The sequence below is a fragment of the Cladophialophora psammophila genome (assembly GCF_000585535.1).
Source record: "Cladophialophora psammophila CBS 110553 chromosome Unknown aczJe-supercont1.1, whole genome shotgun sequence".
In the NCBI taxonomy this organism is placed as follows: domain Eukaryota; kingdom Fungi; phylum Ascomycota; class Eurotiomycetes; order Chaetothyriales; family Herpotrichiellaceae; genus Cladophialophora; species Cladophialophora psammophila.
Genome location: NW_006912922.1, coordinates 1,769,291 through 1,794,382, shown reverse-complemented (window position 1 = coordinate 1,794,382; position 25,092 = coordinate 1,769,291). Strand labels below are relative to the sequence as shown.

Sequence of the window (25,092 nt, the reverse complement as noted above, 5' to 3'; positions counted from 1 at the left end):
CTCCCGGGGTCGGCCGAGCCTCCTCGATACTACGTCACGTGCCCGATTAAAGCGGCCTCGCTCCCTTTCCTGAACGAAAATGGCAAAGGATAAAGCACAGTTCGGGGATATATTTATATATACGTATGTATAGGTGTGTGCGGAGAACTCCAATGTCTTTTCTGGTGGCAAGAGAGTCTCCGCAGTGGTTACGTGTGAGTACGGAGGAGTTAGCCTATGGAGCGGCTTCCTACCTCATGCAAAAGGAGAGTACCTTTTCGCCGATGCCTCCCCCAAGCAGAAGACCACTCAGAGAGAGACTCGGCAAACAAAACCCCCAATCAAACAAGGTTGGGAAATGGTATAAAAATGGAAAGCGGAAAGAGTGCAGCCAGTGTAAACAGACTCTCGACAACCTAATTTCGGCGTTTGTTGTGAAATAAAAGCATCTTGGTTGTCTTGTCAATGGTCTATACAAGGTGATTTATGGACACCCAGTCCAGCAGCTTGAAAAAGAGGGGCTCGCTAGCCAAGTACATAATATTCCAAAGTCTATGTTTCTTTTCTCGCATCGCTGCTTCCGTGTTCAGTCGAGAGGGAGCATTTGCCTCTATTTCATTGGCCGCAAAGGCCGAATCAAAGAATCCCAGAAGAAAAACAAACAGAAAGGGAGACTGAGTGGTGTTACAATTCCTCTTCGACCCATCTGAGACCCCCGTCGACCTGAATGCCATCCTTCACCCATGGTAATTCTCGAATCTCGGCCAACGGTCGCCGCCGTGTATTCCTCTTCAATAATCCACCCACACACTCATGCGCACCTTCGAATTCTGCGCCCTTGACTGGATCCCATTCTCCGTCTTGGTTGCCATACTTGAACCATGCCCATTCACACCGCGCTATCCTGTGTGGTGTCCGCGCACGAAGTATGGCCGGGTCCCCACGCGCGCCAGGGAGAGGGTCAAAGGGCAGGCGTCCCTCCATTAGTGCGTATAGCAAAACACCAAGTGCCCAGGCGTCAGTTTGTCGTCCGTCGTAAGGCTGGCCCATTAATATTTCAGGGGCAGCGTAATCTTCACTTCCACACCGTGTTGTGAGGAGGGGACTTTCTGGCGGTTCGGGAATGCGGCGCGATAGGCCTAGGTCGGTAAGTGTTACAACTGCGCGATCGAGTGTTTGCCAGTCGTGCACATCAGGGTGAACGCGGACCGGAATGTTGAGAAGGACATCTGAGTCTAGTGAGCATAGAAAACAGAGTAGCGGTATTTTTTGGGGGGGTTTTTTTTGGACTTACTTTCCAGCTTAATGTCCCGATGAACGATGTACTTTTGGTGAAGATATCGCACCGCCGAGACCAGCTCGGAGAATACCCTTCGGACGAGCGATGGTGTCAGGACCTCGCGATGTTTAGACGCAACATCAAACAAGTCTCCTCCGGGACAGTAATTCATGACTAGCAGAGCACGAGCATTGTCATCATTGCCGAATGCTTTTAGATGCACCAGCGACGGATGTTGTATGGCTTTTAACAGATCCACCTCTCGTTTGAGCCCGACCTCGATCCTTTCCGCATCGGCCCCACCGGCTGGACCGTGTTCTACGACTTTGACAGCCACAAGTCGTCTGGATCGAGCGCGGACGCCTGCCATGTTTATACTGTCTTGCCTGTAATCGACGTTGTCCTTGCGGTCGTTGTCGACTTGTCGCACTGCCAAGTAGACCTTGCTGAAAGTCCCCTGGCCCAGGATCCGAATCGCTTCATAGGCTCTGGGCTCCCCGGTGGAAACACTTCGCGCGTTAAAGATTTCCAGTTTTGGCCGTTTTGCGGCTGGCTCATCTTCGTGACTCCGTTCTATCTTAATTGTTGGCTGTGGTGGTGTGAGAGGTCTAACGAGGGACTTGCTCCAACCTCTTTGTGGACCGAGGTATTCCTCCCGAAGCATAGACGTCGGAGACTCTGTGATCGCGACCGGCGCCCCAGTACTTGACACAGCAATGTTTCGGGGCTTCGGCACAGCCAAAGGTTCAGGCACATAATCACTGACGCTTCTAGTACGGGTGTGTTCGGCAGGGAGGACCTGGCCATCTGATGTACCTGGACGCGAAGGAGGAGAAGATTTCAAACCTGGATAGCCTTTATTTCGGCGAGGAGTTGTTGGTGACGAAACAAGGGGAGGGGGTAATGCTTCAGCTTTGGCGGAGGATATAGAAGAGCCACGGGATCTGGTTCTTGCGAGCGAAAGAGCCTTCCAAGACTCGAATGCGGCCATGGTCGGCGAGGGCAGCGGAGTTATATCCAGCATGGCGGCTATCTGGGGCGAAGAGATGACTGTACCGGGAGACACAGAACCAGCTGAAGAATGAAGATGAGCTCGGATACTGGGAACTCGACGCGGTATACTTGCGGCAGAGGCACTGGATCGCAATCTGTATTCTGAATCCATTGAATGGGTGGAGCTGCTACGCCCAGGACCCCCAACATCTGTCCGTATGTGAAGTCCGCTCAAGAGATGCGCTGCGTCATGGTGGATGCGCAAGGTATCGGGCGGCGAGATGTGGAGTTGTCCATTGTGGGAGACGGCCTGCTGACTTGCATTTGCTAGAAAAGCCCGTTCATTACTGTTGTTATATAGCGCCTGGTCCAAAGGATTGATTGCAGAGGTTGGGAGGGGTGGTGTCAACAAGATACGCTCGTCAGCCCATGTCTGGACATCGGAGGAAGACGACTGTCTCCCAGCCGATCCATTCTCGCTCGCTTCTTGGAGATGGAGCTGATGGGGATGGGGACGAGAGGAAGTCGAGGGCGCAGGCTGAGAGTCCGTCATATTGTATTCCTGAGTCTTTACCCAAGAGCAGGCAGTCGCCTCACTAGCAGGATCATGAGAGGTTGGGGAGGAGGGGAAGGTTGCTTCGTTGGATGAAGCTGCTCATGCTCATGGTATCGAGTTCGGAGTCCGTGACTGCGGGCGTGTATGTAGTTGAAGGAGGACCTTGCGAGGTCAGCATAGTCCTCGCTAGACTTTGGCTATGACTTTTGCCGCTACGTGTCAGCAACAACTCCGGCGAACGGGCTAAGTCTGAGAGCGAGGTTCAACGGCACGTAGAGGTCGATCGCAGGGAGGGAGGAAGGGAGGGCTGGTGGGCAGGGTGGGCGCTGATCAGGGCGTGCGGCGTGTTGGGCGTGCCAGCTCCCAGCCACGGTGCGCAGGGTTAGGCAATTGATTGAAACAAGTTCGCATCGCGTCGGGGGAGGGGGAGTGCAGCAGGCGAGAGGCGGGACAAAGCCACACGAGACAGAGCAATGAGACAATCTCCCAACGAGGCAACTTCGACGCGCAGCTAATACACCAATCAGAACGGCACAACGCTCACGTGAAGCGAAACCCGCGCTAACCTCATTTGGTCGGTGTCCGGTGTGACAGCTGGGTGGCTTTGGGGTAATATTTGAGATCTTTCCGGCAATCTCATGTAGATCATGGACCAAGCCCATGGCACCAATGATGAACCGTCCCATCAGAGCGGTAGCTCCTGTTGTACGTCAAACACGATCCGACGTTATCGGGCCAGTGGACTGTCTGCCGAAGTCCCCAAACCGAATCTTGCTGGGCTGTTTAGTAGATATGCTAGATCTACCAGAAGCGAGATCTCTTGTGCTACAGCTTTCGATCGACTGCAGTACCAGCCTTTGTGACTGGCGGCAACTCGCAAACAGGAAACTAACATTGGCTAAGATACTGACCGGGCAGTCAATTTCACACGAGTTGAAAAGAGGGAGCAAGCATTGTCACAAAAAAAAAAAAAAAAAAAATTCAAGAAAATCAAAAGCCAAACCAAAACAACGCAAGACCAGCCCTTTTTGTAGTCTCTTCTCCTTCCGACCACCAAAGTGTCCCATCTCCCTGCCGAAAACACACCTCTTCGGATATGAGGAGCCCTCCCACTGTCATGTCATGTGCTGGCTCTTTCTCCCTGTACCCTATAATCGCTGTAGACCCATGGCGGTTCTGAGCCTTGTAGGCTCGATCGCTCCTCTTCATCTCAGAAATTGACACCAATTGACCTTAATCGTCTGACCGTATCCGCAACTTGTGGTCCTGATTCTGTTAGCGTTGTGCTTAGGGGAAGCCCTGAAAGAGCATACCGGAGCCACTGTGCTCACTGGCTTCGACCACTTCAAAGATTGGAGAATGAAGACACGGCAAGACTGTAGCGGCCGCCTCTGCGCCGCCGTGGTCCATGAATGCCCTAATTGATCATCAGCAACCCATTGAAATATCCCACGGCCTTGAATCGTACGCATTCATGTCGATAATGTTGACTTTGATGCGGTAAGTGCCAGGTTGAGTAATCATGAGACCTGGGAACGTAGCATACGCGATCGGTGGTCGCTCGCCCTCCTGTTCCTCGCAGATTGCGTGTATGGAATCCGCCGTCCTCCCGCACAAAAGATCTTCTCGAGGAGGAGCTAGGCTTTCTTGCATGTCGGGAGTCGTAAGAGATAAGAAAACCCATATTCCGCTCAGATCAGGCAACGTAAAGACCTCTCCATTCTCACGCTTGTCGTCTGCGATTGGCGCTGGTCCCGAGAATGTCACTACAAGAGGGGTCCCAAGTTTGACGCCTGCTGCGACTCGGGCCGGTGGTGCGACGGCGAGTTCCATTGTGATATCCTGGGATGGCCACAGGTTCGGGCACGATCGTTCAAACAGAACCTCGGTGCGTATTAGGCCTGTCGGAAAATGATGTTTCCTAGATTTCGTTTTTCAGACTCGGGATCAGGCCGAGCGTTCTAGTAGGCTATTAGTGTAGGGTCATGGCCATGATGCGAATCTCTTACCGGTAAGGAGTTAGAAATCCAAAGCTGTGGTTTGTAATGCAATAACTGTTGGTACAGAAATAATAATATCGGTCGGCGAGCTCGTGTAAGATGGATCGAGCAGAGGAGATTAAAACTTCTCAAGAGACGCTGACGATCTTTTCTATGTTCTAAGATAAAGTCCTAGGCATGATTCATATGCAAGGGATGCTTCAGTGCAGGATAGATGGTGATCTTCATCGGGTGTGTTTATGAAGAGAGAGATAGATGCAACCGGCTTGCGCATCCGCCCTTGGAAGCCTGAAGGAGCAATACATCCACTTGTTCAGCTATGACCATTCGTCTCCAGGCGTTCGAGGCGGGATGAATGGCAGGAGACCATGGCCTAGAACACGGGACCGCGGTTGGGTGTCAATGTCTGGCGATTAGAATGCGACCTATCAATCATTCCCGGTCAACAAGGATGTCGCTTCCTCAAGAAGGGAGGGGTAGGGGCGAAATGGAGGGCTACTCGAAACCGAACTTCGACTTCGGAGGGTTCAAGCATCAGATTTTTGTTGCTGTTCCAGTGACCACCAGGTTTCGACAAGGGTAAGTCCCCAAAGGAGGGAGCGAATGGGACGAGAGAGGAGGATGTTGGACGGACAGCAGACAAGGGGATGCGCCACCACTTGCCTTGCGTAGCGAAATATTGACTATTGATAGATTCTGATGTGTTGATGCTGCAACCATCTAATCGTTGGGTTGAATTCTGCTGCGCTAGCAAAGCATGATGTCAATACCGACTTTTGTGCTGAAGCCTGATAGCGCTAAGGGGGCAAAGCGGTCGCTGATCTGGGATTTCTGTGCTGGAAAGATTTTTTTTTTATTTTTACCAGAGAATTTTGTTCGGCTGTGGGAACTTAGCTGCGCCTTGGTGTTTTAACCATGGTCACATATCTCCCAGGCCTACATTCTCACTTGGTCACAATTCTGTATGCCTCGCAATCGTGATTCGAAGACAGACTGTGGGTTCAGGCTGGTCCCTGTTTCTTCTTGGGGCTTGAGATTCTTCTCCATGATTGGCCTCTCAAACTGACTCGAATTGACTTGCAGCCAGGCCTGGGGTTCCGGGACCTGATCGACTAGTAGACAGGGATTTTGACGGGTTGGTCTGCTACACAGAATGTGCGTGGGGGAGCAGAGATCTGGTGTAACCTGCCATGAAGCCGTCACCATTGCGCTGCCAACTTCAATGGTGGGATCATGGAGGGAATTAGAGGTGTCCAGCAAAGGATTAGGCTGAGAACGCTGGATCTAAGATGCAAGGGCAGACCAAAATAGAATGCACAGTAGTGCATCGCAGTAAGGACTGCCCCTGTGCTTGCAATCGTCACCAATGCCGTATGCTCTGCAGAGCGCAAGGGGGTCATTCGCATGAAGCGATATCCGCACACTCCAGCATCCCGCTAGTCTGTAATGCAGCTAGGACGGCGCAGAAGAGGGCGGGGAGCAGAGAGTAACCCCCTCTATAGCGGGACCGCGCAAACCCCGCAAACTGAGGCAACCCGCAGAATGAGAGCCGATCAAGAAAAGGAACGGGTCCGGATGGCGGATATCAAATGGTTAAGGAATAGGGTCTTCGTGGAGGGGGTTGAGGCAAGGTTTTCCTATTCGAGGCTAAGGGAGCAGCCGAAAAGCCAAAGTGGGTGACTAGGTTCAATGCAGGATCTTGTAAACCGAGGCAGAGAGGCAAGACGGCGAGACGGGAGAGGATGGTCCTTTGACGGAACCCGAGGTGTTTGGGAACTTTGGTGTGAAGTTACGAGACAGTTTGAGGTGAATCCGACAAAAATGTTTCAGCAGGGTACGAATCGGGAGTCGGAAGAATGAACCGCTGCATTGGGGCTGCAGCAGTGCTTAATAGCCAGACCCCAAGACCTTACCGGGAATAGTGAACCTACGCGCATCACTGTTGGGCCAATTCTTACTTGAAGTTTTCCTGGTTGCTGGCCTCCCGGGCTCCCCTTAGCACCGCCCGAGGACCCCCCCCCCCCCCCCCCCCCCCCCCCCCCCCCCCCCCCCCCAATCGAGCCCTCGCAACGCCCACTCATAGCCTAACCCTGGTTTGACCACCAAATACGAGGTACACCTCGTCCACCCAATCATGACGTCTTCCACCTGTGCTTGGCATCAATTTTTTGGCGCATACACAAGCCCGCAGACCACCTCACCACTTGACCACCTCAATACCCTGCTCGACCTGCTCCCCTTCTGTTCATTGCGCTACACTACCTACCGCACTTGAGCACTACTATTTCACCTGGGCCCCTGTCGGTGCTCTCTCACTTACGTCAATTCGACCTTCTATTTTGTTAGATGGCCCTCCTCTCGTCCGATTTTCGCCAATCTGCATCAATTGATCGGCTGCGCCATCCCCCGTTTGATGAGCCTTTTGCTTGACTGCTGTACACCTCACATGCCGATCATCACCTCGTTTGACACACCCGCTAGTGTCACACAGCCTTCGCCGGTTGCCTCGTATGGCCATCCTGCGGTCCTGCTTGCCTTCAGTCCAGTATCATGTGCCGCTCAGTGTTCCCCTTTCCCTAATTGGTCAATCCATGAGCTTGGGTCATTGAGCCGAGCACGTAAGAGGAAGGGTGCCTCCGGAATCTCAGCCTTGGGTGCCAGACCCTTGGTTCGTGGAAGACTGTGATCGGCGACCGGACGTCCATTCGCTTCTTTTGACTCCCCGAGAATCTAGCAGTTGAGTCCAACGAGGCTGCTGGTATTTCAAATCTTCAACCATCCATGGCCATTTGGGACCTTTCACTCGGAAGCTGTTCTCAAGATCGAGCCGGCGATCTCCTGCCGTCCTTGCGGGGTGTCCAGCTGTGGAATCATGCATCATCATCGGTAGCACATTTCTCTCATCATGCACAGGTGCCCGGCCCTCATCTGCTCTCTTAATACGTTCCAGAGGGAAAAAAGGAAGTTCGTATTCACAATTTGCGGTACGGAAGAAGCCGTATGCTAAGGTTTTGTCGCCTTGGGGGGGTCCGTTGTCAACATCCAACCTCGAGGGTGCTTCTATCAGGACCGTCAACTTGGCACGATCCAACATCCGAAATGCCATTTTGTGCGCCACAGTCCCCTCCTCTGCATTGGCTCTCGCCGCCAGCAGACCATTTGTGACTTGTCAATGCCGACCGGATGCCGAGCCCCAGATGCTACCCTCCAGCCTTCATGCTCCTTCCGGCCAATGGCAGTTACAGGACCACTTTGCCAACGTTCATGTGAGTTGCGGTCTCACCCCGATGCAGCATATATGGGTCTTGGGATGCACAGACTTGCTCCACGTTTGGCTCATGCACTGTCGATTGACTCTCTTTGAGCATTACTGCGTTCGGATATTGCGTGGCTCGTCGGCAGCATGCTACTCCCCAAAGTCAACGTCGAGCATGGGTTCATCTCAAAGTCAGCAAATGCTCCTATGTCACCTCAGCTTCAGCAGGATGTTTCGATTTCAAGACATTTCATGCTCTTGGGCCGTTCTGTGGCAAGAAGAAACACGGCTGAGCTTCTTTACCTATCATCCCGCTCCACCAGATATGTCTGAGATGGCGCAATCCAAATTGATCGCTTACCGAATATATTCGCTTGCGCACTAATCTGTAACATCCCCGTGATTCCGTCCGGCCCACAGCTCATGGTTCTTGCTGCTAGCTTACTATGATCATAGATCCAACCTCATGGGGGCTTGTCGCTCTATCTATGCTCGACACTCTCGTTCTGGCCTCAGTCCTCCTTCCTCACTCGGGTTACTTCGCCGCGTCATCAACCGGTCCAATCCTATCGATGTGACGAGATGGGCCTGTGAAAAGGAGGACTAAAGCCACCAGGCTGATTGACTCACGCGTAACCGAGCTGGCTCATGATCGATCCATCCCCGAAAGACAAACGAGGGAAAGTCTCGAACGGGAAATTTCTGATTTGCCATGCCTTTTCGACTTCCGACTCAATCAGTCCGGGGTTCGGAAAGCCACTACATGCAAAACTGGGTGTGTGTGTTGGCCATTTTTATACATTACGCTGTCTCTCAAAGTCGAATATTCGCGGCAAACAGGAACAGCGGTCTCTGCAAACAGCCGCAAGTGTCGGCTACACTCGAATGTACTCGTTACAGTTCGTAAACACTAACTCCAGTCCTCGATCAAACCCCACTTCGATATACCTGACTTCCACCATGTCTCAGCCGCACAGTCTCCCTTCGTTGCAGAACATGCAGAGCTCGGGCTAACGCTGCTTCGCTGTACCCTCTCCCCTGAACGAATTCCCGCTTTAGAGTCGCAAGACTCGTGCTCCAACCAATCGGCAGCCGCCTTCTAAGTTCTTCTTCCACCTTGCTTACTTCCTCCATCAACTCCCTATTTCCGCTCATTCCGCCAGCACCTTCACCTTGGGACACGGCATCCATGGTACTGGCGAGGAAGAGGCGGATTGCTTCATCAACGTGGTGTTCCTCTGCTACTGGTGATAAGGTGAGTTTCGCAAGTGATTCTGTGATGCGAATGATGGCTTCGAGTTGACGGACTGTGATGGGAATGGAGGACCGGACATTGCTGTTGGCCTCAGCTCGAGCTACCCGATCTCGAATCGAGACGAAATGAGACGACAGCTTTTCGGCTGCACCAGGCGATAACCTAGGGGCACAACGGCTGGAGAAAAGTTGTTAGCAGGTTATTCATGTCCATGCACAGCGCAACAGATGCCACTTACGATTTGCAGAAGCTGATATACCGCTTCATCTTCTCTACGGGGATTTCAACCTCGGCCTGTTCCTCGACGCCCTGGTTTCCCATGTGGATGCCCATGACGTGCTTTGCGATGTTTTCGTCCCGAGTTCTATCGTGGTCGTCTCTCACGATGAAGATCATGTCGAAACGAGATAGGATGGTGGTCTGGAAGTCAATATTCTCTCCGGGAGATTTGAGGTCGTCGTAACGCCCGAAAATGGGGTTTGCAGCCGCAAGGACCGATGTCCGTGCGTTGAGGATGGTGGTGATGCCAGCTTTGGCGATGGAGATTGTTTGCTGTTCCATCGCCTCGTGGATTGCCACCCGATCTTCGTCACGCATCTTGTCGAACTCATCGATACAGACAACGCCACCATCCGCAAGGACCATGGCTCCTCCTTCAAGGTAGAATTCACGTGACTGTGTGTCCCGTTGCACTGAGGCGGTCAGACCAGCTGCCGACGAGCCCTTTCCGGAAGTGTAGATCGCAATTGGTGCCACCTTTTCGACGAATTTCAAGAGCTGAGATTTGGCCGTACCCGGGTCACCCAGAAGGAGGACGTTAATGTCACCTCTCAGTTTCATGCCGTCAGGGAGAATCTTTTTCGAGCCACCTATCAACAGACATGCAATGGCTTTCTTGATATCCATATTTCCATAGATCGAGGGGGCAATACACCGCGCGAACCGCTCGTAGAGATCTGGTAATCTGGACATTTCTTCAAACTCTTGAACTTCCTCATCTGAAAATGATGCGCCCGTGGCCGTGTGGTCGACATCCGTTTGGATCCCTACCGCTCTTAAATATGGCTGTCTCAACGCAACTGCACTATCCCTCTTTGCGCCTTTATTCTGCTGATAGATTGAAAACACGCCCATCACTGTACATCTCGATCCAGGGACGACTCGGTTCGTTAGGTACCGGTCCGCAGACACGGCGATGTGGCGTGGCAATTCACCGACGGGGACTTGGTCGGGCGCTTCCTGAAGCTTTATAATCTGTTGATCGATAAACTGTGAGGATTCGTGGACCACGAAATAAGGATCCAAAGGACACGGGTCTCCAGATTCCTGGCCGGGAATTTTCGTTCGTCCGCACTGGCGCGGGAGGGTTATGCCTGAGAAGCCGCCCTCGACGTGGAGTTGCTGCGTGTGTTCGCAGCCGCGGCACTGGATCGTCACGAGCGTGGCTTTTGAAGATAGCGTAGATGCGCCGATAATGATGCCCGGGATGCGTACGAGGTGCGAGACGTTCTGGGCCGTCAGATCACGGATCGAGGTGTGCGCGACACTCGAGTGGAGCAGGAGTTGATGTTGTGGGAGCTGAACGTCGCGGTCATGCGGGAACACGATCCGCTGTGTACATTGTTTCAATGCCGCCTCGAACAGCGGTATCACATCCGCGGGCTCGCTCGTGAGCCGGTGCGCCAGCTCTTCGTTGTATGAGATCAGATGGGCGAGGTCGACGTCGCAATAATACTGCTTTACGAGGACGTTCTGTCGGAGCTGGTCCCGGTAGATGTACACGCCGTCAAGCTGGAATGCAAGGATGAAATCCCTGAGCTTTTGTTGGAGTTCGGTCCGTGGTTCGCTCAGTTGGTCATTGTGCGCGGGGAGGACGGAGAGAGAGTAGGCAGAGCGGGAGTCGAGAGCCATGATGGAGGCTCGTTGGAACTATTTTTGGTGTGCTTGAGGTAGGGAAACGAAGCGCATTGATTTTCGCAGTGAAAAGGGAGAGGAGGGGGGAGTTTCAGTTCCGAATCGCAGTTGCGCGTGTCGACGCGTTCTTGACGCGCAAGGACGCGTTTAATTGATTTTTTGACGGCGTGCAAGACCCGAAGAACTGCCGGGGACATCTTGGCCCCTGAGACCTTTGCTGGCCCTTTCTCCTTCATCTTCATTTTATCAAAATTCTTTACGTTGAAATGCTCATTGGACCACTGTCAACTGCGCTCTTTCTGGTACAGCTTTAGTCGCTCCCCTGATGCTGGTTGGACCGCCTCCGCCTGATCGTCAAATGTAGGTCTAAAGCCGATTTATCCGTCTCATATGCGGGGAAAGGTTATCAGATACCGCTGTACGGAGTAGAGCTCGGTTTATTGTCCGATACCGCTCTTTTTTGGAGATCGCTTTTCTTTTCTGAATCATCCGCGACATGGAATACGAAGTTCTTCCAGTTTGATGGATTATGGCGAGGCTTGAACAGCTAGAAGTTGACAATAGAGGCGTCCTACAGCGTGCTCGAACAGCGACAGACTGGGATGGACCAAATGATCCTGACAACCCTCGGAACTTTTCCCTGCGCCGCCGCATATCCTCGACATTGGCAGTCACCTTTCTTGCATTTGTGAGCACACTGGCTGCCTCAGTCTACAGTCCAGCGCATGAGGACGTCTCGAGGCGATTTGGTGTGTCGGAAGAAGTCGCAATCCTTCCACTATCGCTGTACAATTTTGGTCTGGCCTTTGGACCTCCCATTGGAGCCCCTTTGAGCGAGACGTTTGGTCGCAAGGCAGTTTTCTTGACTACCACCCCGATATTCGCTTTTTTTACCCTGGGGGCGGGCTTTTCCCAGGGACCTGCATCATTGACTGTTTGCAGATTCTTTGCTGGGGTGTTTGCCTCCCCGGCTATTAGCAATGCCTCCGCAACGATCGTCGACTATACCGCCGGACGTTATAGAGCTGTCTCACTAGCATTCTACTATTCTATACCGTTCTTCGGTGCGGTATTCGGGTATGTCAATAGTTGACTTGGAGAGGTCCTGAGACTAACTCCCGGCTAGGCCTCTCCTTGGAGGGTTTGTTGTCGAGACCAGGGACTGGCGCTGGACGCAATGGGTCACACTCTTCTTCATCGTCACGTTTTACATCCCGATAATATTCACCAAAGAAACCTACAAGAAGACCATCCTCCAACGGCGAGCGAAAAGGCTCGATATCCAAGGCCCACCTCAACAACGCCGATCAATCCTTGCGTCTATCAAATACTTCTTGACAACCTTGTTTCTTCGCCCACTCCATATGCTGGTAACCGAGCCAATTGTCACCATTGTCTGCCTATATAACGGCTTTCTCTTCGGCTTGATGTACACCTTCGTCGTTGCTTCGCCCTGGGTTTTCCAGCGCTACTACGACTTTATGCTGACAGGCCAGTCCTTGTCATTTCTTGGCTTGATGGCTGGTACTGCTCTGGCGCCGTGCCCACTCATCTTGATCGACATGTACATCTACCAACCACGCTTGAAACAATTTCGCACTGTAAATTCGGAGGCTGATGACCGTTTCCCTCCTGAGCATCGACTTTATCCAAGCATGATCGCATCCTTCATTCTCCCTGTCTGTTTATTGATATTCGCATGGACAGCACATTCTGAAGTCCATTGGATTGTGCCGATCATGTTCCAGGGAATGGCATTCACCGCCACTGTGATGGTGTATGCATCTATGAACTTGTTCATGGTCGATGCCTATGGGCCTCTCTACGGCGCGTCGGCTGCCGGTGCTGCTATGCTATCGAGATATGGCCTGTCAGCGGCATTTCCCCTCTTTGCCCTGAAGTTCTACAAGGCACTCGGCGTTGGATGGGCAACTACAATCCTGGCGTTTTGCACCTTGTTAATGGCGCCGATGCCTTGGATGTTTTGGCGCCATGGGGAGTTGTTGAGGTCAAAAACGAAATATGAAACAAGCACATGATAGAGACCGATAGTAGCATGTCTCTCTTTCCGCCGTTGAGCGAGCACAATGGTGAAGGAACAAAGCAATTCCCTTGCATGACAAGGCTGCATACTATTAACAGCCGCAACATTGGGGGCCAAAGCAGGCGAACCTTGGCGGCTTGAACATCTCGAACGCTCTTTGCCCCTCTATTTTCAACGGAAGTTTGCAACCTCCATCCCGCAGCTCATGGATCACTTACCAACGGCGTCATCTGAATTTACTCACATAGAGATTCCGTTTCTGTTCGACAAAGATTGCCCTTTCATCTACGATAACCAAACCTGGGCAGAGTACCCGGTCCGAGTAGGTTGGGATCTTAGCTCATTCTCAGATGGAGACTTCACAAACAGAGGACGCAATACTCCAGACCAGGCAGCTTCATTTTTACAGGCTTGGCTCTATTTTGGCATGGTACATTGCGTGACCGGGATTCCAGTTGAAACATCCAATTTCACACGATCAACTGACCTGGGCAACCAAGTGGTGAGCTTGAGGAATTTACGGCACCATATTTCCAAATGGAAAAGGTCAGTCCGAGAATGGCCAAAGGACGAGGAATTAGCCCGTACAGCTGCCACCGACGGTTCGGTTAGAACAGTGACAGATGCGCTTCAACAATATCTCGGATGGAAGACTCCACTCTCAGACGCGGTCATACTCTCGATCAACATCCTTCTTAGGACGCTGATGCACGCCAAACGGGCCGTGCTGATTCAAAGTGACTTTGAGCCGTATCTAAGCTACTTCCAATGTTCCCGGGATGTCATCGATCAACACCTCTACAAGCGAGGTTGGTGCAGAAGAGACGTTGCCAGACATCACCAAGGTCAGTCATGTTTGGCAATGTATTTTGCGATCTCGCTAGGTCCCCGGCTCGTACCTCGAGACCATTCAGATTGCTTGATCACAGAATGCCTGGCGTTACAAGTCGACCATGCAACATACAAAAGCCAGCACACCAGTTCTGGCTGCAACTGCTCACATCTGGAAATCGACGTCCATCAAGTCTGTTCTCTGATCAACCGTGGGTTAACTCCGCTTCTGAAGCTGTCTGATTCCGATTCTGGTGTGCAACCCAAGTTAGATGTGATTGCTGGCAGTGAATACGTTTGCATTTCACATGTGTGGGCAAATGGTTTTGGCAATCTTCATGCAAATTCGATGCCTGTTTGTCAGCTGGTCCGCTTGCAGAGCCAAGTTAATGGCCTCTATAATCGTGGTTTCGTTGACGACAACGTTCCATTCTGGATAGATACGCTCTGTGTTCCAGTGCAGCCAAAAAATACCGCCACAAGGAGGCGTGCTATAGTTGCAATGCGAAACATCTACGAGAACGCAGCCAAAGTTCTCGTTGTCGATGTGGACCTTCTGAAGTCGACGACCGCTGGAGCATCAAATGAAGAAATCGCCATGAGGATCTCATATAGTGTTTGGTGGTCTAGGTTGTGGACGCTCCAGGAGGCGGTTTTTGCTAAAGAACTTCACTTCCAATTCCAAGACCGCGCCCTAGAGGGGAAAGGTTTGGTGGAACGAAGCGACAATGCGCGCAACATGTTTCCTGAATCTGGTTGGAGTGCGCCGGAGCAGATCGCTTATGAGGGACTGGCATATCTCCGCGAGCTCTATGCTCTCAAATCTTTAACTCCGGAAAGCAGAGCTGCATTTATTCTCCAGGCCGTTAACTGGCGCTCTACCAGCTGGAAGTCGGATGAACCGGTCTGTCTGGCTGGAATACTGGGCCTTAACGTTCGAGACATTCTTTCCACCCCAGACCATGATCGCTTACAACGGTTCATCCTAATGCAACGTTTGTTCCCGTCAGTGTCACTGTTTTTCTCGGGCGCAAAAATGGACGCTGAAGGCTTCCGCTGGGCGCCAAAGACTTTTGTCTTCAGCCGTGCGGGCCTGTTGCCAGCCTATCAAAAGAAATCAGACCGAGGTGGCAGTCGCTTCGAGCTACAGACGTCTCTCGCAGAGGCGGATAAATCTGGCTTGCACGTGCAATTTCCGGGCTTCAAGCTGGGATCTCTCGCGAATTGCTCGAGGGTAGGGGACCGAATCCTGTTTCAAGACGTCTTGAACGCATTCTGGTACACCTTTCGCGTAATGGACAAGACCACCGCGAAGCCTTTTCTCGACACTGATCTCGGTGACATCCCGAGCCTGGCGATTGTTCTGCCTCGGCGGCCCACCGAAGACCGAACCCTTTACTATGGAGTTTTGGTTTCCATCTATAGAGACGACGGCGGAGTCTTGCTTTCGCAGCTGGTTGCAAGGACGTCAGTGGACCAATGGGGTGCAAAAGATTTGCTATCCATCAGAGTTCTGTTAGGTATCGAACAACCGAACTCGGTCAAAAGTGTCTGCCTTCCTGAACACCAGCGATGGTGCATAGGATGAAAACGGAGTTGCCACCAGCCAGCAATCCTGCACCCCTTTGACGTGTAAGTATCGATGCTCGAAGAGTGAAGCAAAATCATATGAAGAGGCGTGTTCAGAGTAATAGTGCCATAGGGTATCAATCCTGGTCAAAGTCGAGGTTCACTTTAGCGACAGAAGTTGAAGCAAATGGACATCGACTGTGCCCCAGCATTCATCTTCTCATCTTGATTCTTGAATTTTCCAATTTTCACGCTTACCGCCCCCTCAATGACACCCACCGACCACTCATCCGCGACTTGCCTCTTCATGTTCGACAATGACTTCTACTCCCTTGGCAGACGGGGATGCCCCGCTGGTGCGCGAGCAGGCTCCCTGTTTGAACGTCGAAGTCCCACTGGTGGATTCGCTGGTTCTGTCCTTCCGACCTTTCATTTTCGTCTTTCGCATTTTTTATCCTATGCGTCTGTCAGCAAAGCTGATCTCTTCCCAGGCACGAGACCTTGGGTGGCCTTTCACGGATATTCGTCTCTTTTGTACCCTATATTACCCTCTTTGTCCTCGAACCGACCCGGGGCGAGCGTTCCCTGAGACCGATCCATACTCCCAGGATTTCGCGCAATTCTAATCACCTTCCAGATAAGGCTGGATCACCTCCCTGGTAAGGCTGGGACGAGCGGAGTGTAGGTCATAAGGACACTGACGATGAGGATACTGGACCAATAACATCCCACGACTTTCTAAATGCGCCTTACATACATGCACTAAAGAGTGGAGACTGAATCACTAATAGGAATCCTACGAACCCTATTACATCAGTTGTCTTTTCAATTACATTTGGTCCGGCCTTACTCGGTCCTGCGACCACCAATGGCCATATTTCCGCTAATCCGGCCAGCTTTATCGCATTCTCGATACACCATTCTGTTACTGGTGGATATCCGGATGTTGATGAGCTTACTGGGGCCAGACAGCCCCTCTTCGAGAAGAAAACGGGCGCTCTATTGCACAGCTGCTGGTGTAACCAGCCTCGGAAAATGGCCGTCTGGGACGGTCCGGCCGGGCGGCGGAAAGTGAAAATGAGGCGAGAGTTCGGAGGAAACCCAGTGGAATTCGCACGGTGCGAGAAAGTAACAGTATTACTCCAGACCACACCTAGTACTTACTAACGCGATACCCCCGTTGCCCGCCCGACATGAGGCTCCATGGCGCTGTTGGCAACCTGATGACACAGTGCTCGGTAATAAGCCTTCTTCCCACCTCAATTTGGTCCCTCCGTCACAGATCGGCTGTCCCTGGGTGGGGTTCATTTTGCTGCCTTACGCCGAACATGGAACATCAAAGTACCTCTCTCAGGTTTCCCAGTGTAATTCCAAAACCCATGTCTCCTTCAATTACTTCAACCAAGTTCTAGCCTTCCAGAAAGATTACGGATCTGAGTTTTCCTAAAGGCCAGCACAAGGTAGAACGTTGCACGCAAAAACCATAATCATTGCTCACTTCTCTCGGAATAGCACTGATAACGATGGGTTTCTTCGCAAGGCTCTACTCGAAGTCTTCGTATTCCAAAGTGGCACAGGACGATCTGGATGATTGCAGGGAAAAGACGACTACTTACTCTTCATCGTCTCCTTTCTTGTGTATACTACGGTCGCCCCTGCCATGGATGCTTTGCTCCTTGACACTCTTCATATGTCTGGGGTTCGTCACCAGGGCGCCGGACCCCAGAAATTGCAATCACAAAAGCGGGTTTGAGCAAGGATTTGATACAGAATTTGGTAAGGCTTTTTGAAAACATTAACCACATCACGCATGGTTCTCTCAAGTGATAGGAACTTACGCACGAAACGCAAAATAGAGCCCGCAAAGTCTACGATTGCGACGAAAAGGACCAAATTCTCTGGCACGATGAAGTACACAGACGGGGGACATCTCTACATGGACATGTCACCAGAGAACGTCCGATATTTTGGCGAGCCGTCTCCCGAAGTCGATCAGGCTTGGGCGGAGCTCATTGGACGTAAGTACTCCATGCCCCCGGAGAGCATCGCCCTTGTCGTTTCTAACACTGAGTTCAATCAGCGGCTATGCAATTCTCGATGAGTCGAGAAGAGGCTGATGCATTGGCCGTCAAATCATATGAACACCCAAAGGATGGTTTTCTTGTTACGTGGGTCCCTTTCTCTTTGAGAAGAGACTGGATCTAGGGCAGAATGCTGATAAACTACGACTGACAGTCCTGATGTCTTGCACACTCTGCACTGCGTGGTAAGTTCGAAGTCAAAAGTATAGGCAGTCAGCAGCCGCAAGACGCGCGTCGCTTACCCCGTGATAAACGTAGAATCATGTCCGCAAAATTATCGATAGCGAATACTATTTCAAGGTGCCACTACATGGCCTACCTCGAAAACAAAGAGTTCACACAGGTAAGTTCCATTTATCAAGCAACCATCTCCCCGGATCTTCTCTTCCTTTCCAAATGATAGCTATCTCAGATTCACTCCGAAGCTCACAAGTCGCGTCCGTGGAACAGATCACTGTCTAAACCACATCCGCCAAGTAATCCAGTGTCACATGGACCTGACGCCGGTGACGACCATGTATTTTGGATCGGTCAACACCGAAGTCGGGAATTTCGAGCAAGAGCACACGTGTCGGGACCTGGAGCCTCTGAGAGTATGGGCGACCAGGAGGAAGCAGGCGGATCAAGCTAGGTTGAAGGCCCTTGGTGAGGGAGGAGATGGTCACCTGGGACCCGAGCCGCTCCCAACGCACGGCTACGTTGACAATGAGGACGCTTTGTTGCCTTGGAACTCGACTCTGTCAGAGATTGATTAAGGGCACGAAAACTTCTAATACCGTTCTCTTCCCATCTCGCTACCCACAATAAGCAGAAGTGCTCGGTTTACCCGAAAGAGGTGGAGACTCAATCCTTCCTTGATCCGTCGTGTTACACCCCTCCGTGGACTCTTTTGGAGCGGCAGCTCTCCGGCAGTAAAAGTAGGAATACCTGCCGTCGAAGTGCGAACTCTCCCCCAGAACGTCAAAGCCAACCTTCCTGTAGAACTCGACGGCGTGGGGCGTCGAGACGAGATAGATAGGGAGTCGCTGCGCTGCGGCCTGATTGATGCCCCAGCTGACCAATTGTCTAGCATGGCCGCATTTCCTGTATTCCGGCTCTGTGAGGAGGAGTCGTAGATCTGTCAGCGGGCCCAACAGGAACCCATTTTGTTAGGCCACTGTCCCTCTGATTAAAAATGATGATGAGAAAAGCGGAAAAGAAAGGCATTCAGAAATCTGAAATCTTTGCCGATACCAGGGTTGTGCTTTTCTCAGCTTGTCGGAGCCCGAAAAAGAAAAATAGCTAAACTTACACCAACAATCTCCCCGGTCTCCCCAAAATTGTTTCTTTGTCCTAGCCATCACGTTCATCACCTCTTCAAAAACATCCGCCCGGGATTCGGCAGGTAACGAGGCCGATTTTCTCAGCCTTTCGTATTCGGCATGACGTTTCATCTCTGACGGCGACTGGATGCAAGTCTTTGGTGCCTCCCATATGGCGACGGCCACTAATTGCCGCAATCCGGTCGTTGTGTTGTCTCCATTAACGACTGCACGGGCTGCTGTTGTTCTATGTGAGTCTATCGAGACAGTGGCCTTGTATGCCCGTGCTAGCGGATTCTGGCCGAGAAAGAGCCTGAGCGTTTCGGTTTTCCAAGTGTACGTGGCCGCTGTGAAAAGACCCGTGGATGGGTCTGGCGGGTGGAAGGTGTCTTGGTCCAAGTTGCCGGAGAGGACGCGGGAGCAAAGGGAGACGATGGCGGGTATGTCGGAGAGTGTGACTTCTGAGATGGAGATGCTGCAGTCATCTCGTCTCTGATCCAGTGTTGTGCTTTCCATCCTATGAACAGCGATTTGAAAGAGGTCGGAGATCACACCAGAAAGCCAAAAAAAAAAACTCCCCTCGCTCGCGATGGATAATACCCGGAACGTCGTGCAGCAACAAAGGGCAGATTAAAAAAATACTGTATCGAGGGCGATGGTCCGAACGTCGAGACAATCGCCGACCTTCCAATCATCGTCACCTAAAATAACTGGGGCCCGTCTTGCCTGATATGTACCCCCTGATCCTACGGTCAGATCGAGAATATCCTAGCACACAGATTGGTGTAGGCTCTGAAATGAGTGGGCCAGATACCCTTGAAGCCCGACCCGACCGCCACGACCCATCTAAAAGCCTAATTAGGTGAGATTGCAGTATGCGCTGTAGCTACTGCAAGATCCCTCTGTAATAAACTTTCCGTGTTCGTATCATGGTTTGTGGCGTATATCATACTAGCCCGATTGGCTATTTTATACACCCTTTTGGGATAGCGCCCCATCGACCCGCCTTGTCCAATGGCAGGTACAGTCTCACTTCACACGTGACCTTGATGCGATTTGGCACATCTGCCGAGAGATTGTGCGCAGATAAGTCCGTGCCAGAGAAGAGAGACGAGCAAAAGCGGTCAAAGTCAGAATGTAATCACTCCCCTATCTGTTCGGCTCTTTAGTTACTAATCCCCGATGAAGGAGATAATGATGATCAATACGGAAGCTCCGCTCTCAGTAAACTTTACTTCAATCGTGCTGATAAGCATGGCCCGGAGCATCAGGCCCATCGGCATAGCCAAACACTCGCTTGAACTCGTCGGAGACGGGCTTTGGGGTGAAGTCTTCGGGCATCACCATGGCTCTGAACTGGTCGTTGGGAACAATTCTGCTCTCGTACCACGTCATGAGGGCGTCGAAGTTGTTGCACTTTCTGTTGATGCTGAAATCCGGGTAGGGCAGGATCTGGCCTTCGACCCATTCGCGAGTGACAATGTCGGTGCTAGCGTCGCACATGAGGTGTTGCAGAAGGACGTAGAGGCAGTGTTCTGTGTGCGCCTGGTGCAGTGCAGGCGGCTTTCCATCTCCGAATCTGTCCCTAAAGTAGTAGTCATAGTAGATTTCTTTGCGGAGCGAGTTGAGACAGTGAATCCTGTGCAGGCTGTCCAGCTCTGCGGCGTAAGCGTCAGGACCCAGGTTGAAGGACTCTGGAAATTTGGCAACGGTTTTGGGATCTTTGCCCATCCGAATAATGTCGGATGACGACACCCAGATCGTATTCTTGTTACTCAGATTGTTCCATGCCGCGTCAACTGCTGGTGATGGTGGCTGCCGAAAGATAGAGTGGTCGATATCGACATCTTCGCCTACGATTTGCTTCGTACCAAAGGTCATGTCGACTTCGTCGAGGATTGGAGCTTTTCTCTCTGTTTAGTGAGGGAACTCGTTTCGTATGTAGTATTTCTGTGGCCCTACAGTAGGTAACCATCTGTCTCAGAATTGGATTTTTGATGTTTCTCATCTTGATCCATGAAATTGTTTGCCATGACAGGATCGTCAAAGACACCGAGAACAGTAGCAAATTTGCGATCACCGCCCATTTTCCAATACGGTAGCAGTTTCGAGACAGCTCTTGCGTCTCTGAGAAAATCTCCGCTTCCCAGGATTCTTTTGCAGGAAGAAGAGGGTCCTCGCTCTCCAGATTGCCGTGTGAAGAAAGATCTGTATACTTGGAGTTCTCATCGGCCATCTTGGAGCTGTCCAAGTCCAATGATGATCGAAAAAAATATCAGAAAAAGAAAGCTGTCGAGAGAGGCTTTTGTCTGGTCGACTCGAGAATGCAAGAATTGGAGACGAAGTAAGGTAGAGTCGTGTCTCTGGTGGTGAAGAGGTGGTCATGTGCTTCCAATGCTTCTCCACAGTTCACAATCTCTACTTGTAAATGGGACAACAATTGTTTTCGACTGCTCGTGGAACCACCGGTTTGCCGGTCGCGAATGGGTACATTTCGCTGCTCAGGCATGCGCAATCCCACGTTTATCGAAACAATACGATAAGGTCAGCCCTAGGAACTGCAAAGCTTCCTCTAGCCTTCATGTCATGATGCTAGGTGTGGAGTCCTGACGTAGCGAGAGACTATTGTCTGCCCTACAAGTACACACTCTTACATGGCATTCCAATATTGATGGAGCACCAGGAATCCTTCAAACCGGTCGGGTAACCGTAGCATTGATAGTGGAGAATAGGACGTCCGATCCTTAACCCGGCTCGTTCCTTCCTCATCAGGCATTTGTCTCGCAACTATCCGCGAGTCCGGTTATAGCTTACGAATGTGTGAAAAGCTTGTATTGTCTACTCCTAAGAGAGCACTTGTTGATTTCATTCGGTAGGAGCGAGGGAAATCCAAGTCTGATTGATTGTTTGAAACTGACTAGATGGACGCCTGAACTTCTCGATAAGGCACCAATGAATGGCGACAGCTACTAGCTCCTACTTGTACCAAGAAGTGATAGCTTGTTCCTAGTATGTACTTCTGTCTCGCAGGGGTTGAATGATCGGCATTCGCTTGCCGATTCAGAAATTCTAACCGCGTTCTTCGTCTCCACCATGGCTATCCAGCCTCGTTCCCTTTCCGTACCATTTAGTCAAAGTCGATAGTGGTCTCCTCGCGTTTGTCGAAGTCAATGGTGGTTTCCTCGCGCTTGTCAAAATCGATGGTGGTTTCCTCGCGCTTGTCGAAGTCAATAGTGGTCTCCTCGCGCTTGTCGAAATCGATAGTGGTCTCCTCGCGTTTGTCGAAATCAATGGTAGTTTCTTCACGTTTGTCGAAATCGATGGTCGTCTCTTCTGGCGCACGACGAGCAACATCGAGATTGACGCTAGGGCCGCTCAAAGGTATAGCCAGAACTGCCGCGCCAACAGAAAAGAGAGCTAAGACTGAGGGCAAGTGCATATTTGCGACTTAATCCGATGATTAACGTGCGAGTTCAAAAATGTGAGATGGTCCTCCCCAGGACTGAGAAAATGGACAGGTGTTGAGGTGATGAGGAAAGGAAACTCTTGTTTCTACAAGGATATACTCTTATATAGAAAGCAGTCTTACATCGACTTGCGGAGGGTCGATTTTTTTGGGCAACTCACCGACTTTGACATGACGATGTTCGATTCAATCTAATGCGTTCACGAGGATGGAACTCCTGCAGGATCATGGCAATGACCATGTCCGAAGACACTGACTATTGCACAAGGGTGTTCCATGAATCTGACATACCAGCGTACAGTTCGAACGAGGATTTATTTAGAGTTCTACGTAGGATCTCCTTGTGTCACATCCTATGACTGTATGATCCATGATTTGTTCGGTGTAAGGCCGAAGACTGCAATCAGCACGACTGTGCATAGACGCCTATCCAGAAAAAGGCAATGGAGGAGGAGCCACTTCGCGTCGTAAAACGATGGGTAAAGATCATGTATAGTGGGCCTATGTCTATGTGTTTCGAATGTTGTGATTACAGGTACTCCCTAAATTTTCCAACGACTGGAGTGAATGGATCGCCTGAACCTGGCGTGTTCCGGAAGAATTCAGAGACTCTTCTGACACTATTCTCCCACTGCACATTCCCCAAGATTCATTCTTTTTTGACCGTCTCAGGTTCTAAAAAGATGGCCGGTTCGCAGTCGACGCTCTCTTCCAAATACTCCCCACTGCCTCAAGATGAAGAAAATGGCAACAGTGCTCCGGCCAACGAGAAGAGCTCCCAGTTTACACGCCAAACCCAACAAAGGAGGTTTTTGGCGACGCAAAAGAGCACGATTTTAGTGACTTCTATAATAATGCTCTTCATCTACTCAGTCCTAATCACCATGCATACCCTGCGTGGACCCAACATCGCACATTCTTATGAAACAGGATGGGCTACTGAACTAGGTGAGCCCGTTGATCCTTCTATTCAACGTAGTGCACAGAAATGCTGAAATTGAAGCTAGGGACGGCAGCCCAAAAGATCTCTATCGAAACACGAAAGTTCACCGGTGACCTGCATTTCCATCCCAACGGATCGTCGTATCTAGCTCGTGAGCCTGATCAAATCCAATACGTTGGCTCCCCGAGCCCAAAGATTGATCAAAACTGGGCAGACTTGATCAACGGTTTGGGCCTCGAGATTCAGAAGCGATTTTAATCAAGAGATACTGACAAGATGGTAGACCGGTATTTCTATTTGTCTGAATCAGAGGCCTTGAGCGTCTGGGGCCCGGACTTCGATGGCTATTATGACATAGTTGATGGCCAAAAGCAATACGTTGGAGGGTAAGTTTTATGCTCAGTTACTGAGTCCGTGTGTTTGAAGCCGCTACTCTTACTCTAATAGACTCGACATCTTACATACCTTACACTGTGTGGTAAGAGTATGAGGCCCCGCTCCTGATTAGCGTTGCTAAAAGCTGTGCACAGAACACGTTGAGGCAACATCTTGATTTGGATTACTACATGAAACAAGACATCCATCATCCTTCCCAGATACACAACTGTAAGTTACTTTGGATCTCTGCCATGGCTCTTGATGGGACACATCCAGCTGAATTCTAGATGTTCGAGTCTCTAATGTGAACAACAGATCATTGCATCGACCAGATCCGCCAGTACCTTATGTGCAACGGTGATCTGACACCCGTACCAACACGATGGCATGAAGGAAGGGGCAGTATATACGTGGAATCTAATATGGTTCACACATGCCGAAATTTCGACTCGATTTTGGGATGGGTTAAGCGTCGAGATCTTGTGTACTGATGAATTAAACGTCTCAATGGCAATAAATACATTTCGACTCTACCTCTCCGTAAGACAACCCCTTATTGAAATGACCAGCTCTGCGAAAATTATTTGGTTGGACCGTAGAGGAGTCCCGACTTTTGGGAGTGCTGCAAGGGAGAGTTCAGAAGGATAATGACCTGTAGCTAGGTTCCTCTCCGAGTCATCCGCTGCTGTCCCATCGCGATCACGAAAATAATGTACGATACCTAAGTTAGCTAACATAGGCACCCCAAGTGGGTAGTCTGAAAGATGCTATAACCAAATCGATTCTGTTGGCTACTAATAGGAGAAGTATCACACTTGGTCGAATGTGCAAGGCTGAGATTGCGCCCCAGCCCTAAAGTGTAACTTTGAAGACGCCGCTTTTAAAATCTATTCATTTTCATTGGACATGCTCATAGCCTTGCGAGATAACCGTGGCTGCCCACATCAAGGGCCAGTCACAGCCGTTATCGACGATGACTCCAACCAGGGGCTGTCACAGGGCGGCATCACTCTCATCCCAAAGAGGGGTGAGCTGGGTGCCTCCAATCTCACTTGCGTTTGCGGCTGGTCGTATCCTCCGAACTCGCTTTTAGGCATCAGCAATTGGCCGAAAGGTGCTTAAACAAACGGGCCATGTGGCATTCACAACGTTTACATGTATCCCCTCTGAGCATTTGACTCCCATATGAGTTGGGAAGTCACATTTGATGCCCCCCAGACCTTGCGCATGCCGGAGAAGAAGATGAG

At 51.0% G+C, this 25,092-nt stretch overlaps 9 protein-coding genes across 9 annotated transcripts; 3 read left to right on the top strand and 6 right to left on the bottom strand.

Annotated features, from left to right (window-relative positions):
* Nucleotides 1-663: 663 nt before the first annotated feature.
* A1O5_00634 (CAMK protein kinase) lies at nt 664-2,423 on the bottom strand (the record flags this gene model as incomplete). Its single annotated transcript, XM_007741253.1, has 2 exons — nt 664-1,208; nt 1,274-2,423. The coding sequence occupies 2 exons, from the start codon at nt 2,421-2,423 to the stop codon at nt 664-666; spliced, it is 1,695 nt and encodes a 564-aa protein (XP_007739443.1).
* A 1,594-nt stretch (nt 2,424-4,017) lies between these two features.
* On the bottom strand, nt 4,018-4,640 carry A1O5_00633 (uncharacterized protein; the record flags this gene model as incomplete). The annotated part of the gene is made up of 3 exons (XM_007741252.1): nt 4,018-4,073; nt 4,121-4,224; nt 4,276-4,640. The coding sequence occupies 3 exons, from the start codon at nt 4,638-4,640 to the stop codon at nt 4,018-4,020; spliced, it is 525 nt and encodes a 174-aa protein (XP_007739442.1).
* A 4,350-nt stretch (nt 4,641-8,990) lies between these two features.
* On the bottom strand, nt 8,991-11,229 carry A1O5_00632 (minichromosome maintenance protein 5 (cell division control protein 46); the record flags this gene model as incomplete). Its single annotated transcript, XM_007741251.1, has 2 exons — nt 8,991-9,495; nt 9,557-11,229. The coding sequence occupies 2 exons, from the start codon at nt 11,227-11,229 to the stop codon at nt 8,991-8,993; spliced, it is 2,178 nt and encodes a 725-aa protein (XP_007739441.1).
* A 532-nt stretch (nt 11,230-11,761) lies between these two features.
* A1O5_00631 (uncharacterized protein) lies at nt 11,762-13,271 on the top strand (the record flags this gene model as incomplete). The annotated part of the gene is made up of 2 exons (XM_007741250.1): nt 11,762-12,309; nt 12,359-13,271. 2 exons carry the CDS (start codon nt 11,762-11,764, stop codon nt 13,269-13,271), a joined length of 1,461 nt encoding a protein of 486 aa, XP_007739440.1.
* A 210-nt stretch (nt 13,272-13,481) lies between these two features.
* Nucleotides 13,482-15,695, top strand: A1O5_00630 (uncharacterized protein; the record flags this gene model as incomplete). The annotated part of the gene is made up of 1 exon (XM_007741249.1): nt 13,482-15,695. The coding sequence occupies one exon, from the start codon at nt 13,482-13,484 to the stop codon at nt 15,693-15,695; it is 2,214 nt and encodes a 737-aa protein (XP_007739439.1).
* A 1,791-nt stretch (nt 15,696-17,486) lies between these two features.
* A1O5_00629 (uncharacterized protein) lies at nt 17,487-18,512 on the top strand (the record flags this gene model as incomplete). The annotated part of the gene is made up of 5 exons (XM_007741248.1): nt 17,487-17,694; nt 17,757-17,844; nt 17,912-17,942; nt 18,016-18,100; nt 18,235-18,512. The coding sequence occupies 5 exons, from the start codon at nt 17,487-17,489 to the stop codon at nt 18,510-18,512; spliced, it is 690 nt and encodes a 229-aa protein (XP_007739438.1).
* Nucleotides 18,513-18,551: 39 nt separating this feature from the next.
* On the bottom strand, nt 18,552-19,574 carry A1O5_00628 (uncharacterized protein; the record flags this gene model as incomplete). Its single annotated transcript, XM_007741247.1, has 2 exons — nt 18,552-18,874; nt 19,049-19,574. The coding sequence occupies 2 exons, from the start codon at nt 19,572-19,574 to the stop codon at nt 18,552-18,554; spliced, it is 849 nt and encodes a 282-aa protein (XP_007739437.1).
* Nucleotides 19,575-20,294: 720 nt separating this feature from the next.
* A1O5_00627 (uncharacterized protein) lies at nt 20,295-21,294 on the bottom strand (the record flags this gene model as incomplete). The annotated part of the gene is made up of 2 exons (XM_007741246.1): nt 20,295-20,962; nt 21,021-21,294. The coding sequence occupies 2 exons, from the start codon at nt 21,292-21,294 to the stop codon at nt 20,295-20,297; spliced, it is 942 nt and encodes a 313-aa protein (XP_007739436.1).
* Nucleotides 21,295-22,185: 891 nt separating this feature from the next.
* On the bottom strand, nt 22,186-22,497 carry A1O5_00626 (uncharacterized protein; the record flags this gene model as incomplete). Its single annotated transcript, XM_007741245.1, has 1 exon — nt 22,186-22,497. The coding sequence occupies one exon, from the start codon at nt 22,495-22,497 to the stop codon at nt 22,186-22,188; it is 312 nt and encodes a 103-aa protein (XP_007739435.1).
* Nucleotides 22,498-25,092: the final 2,595 nt, after the last annotated feature.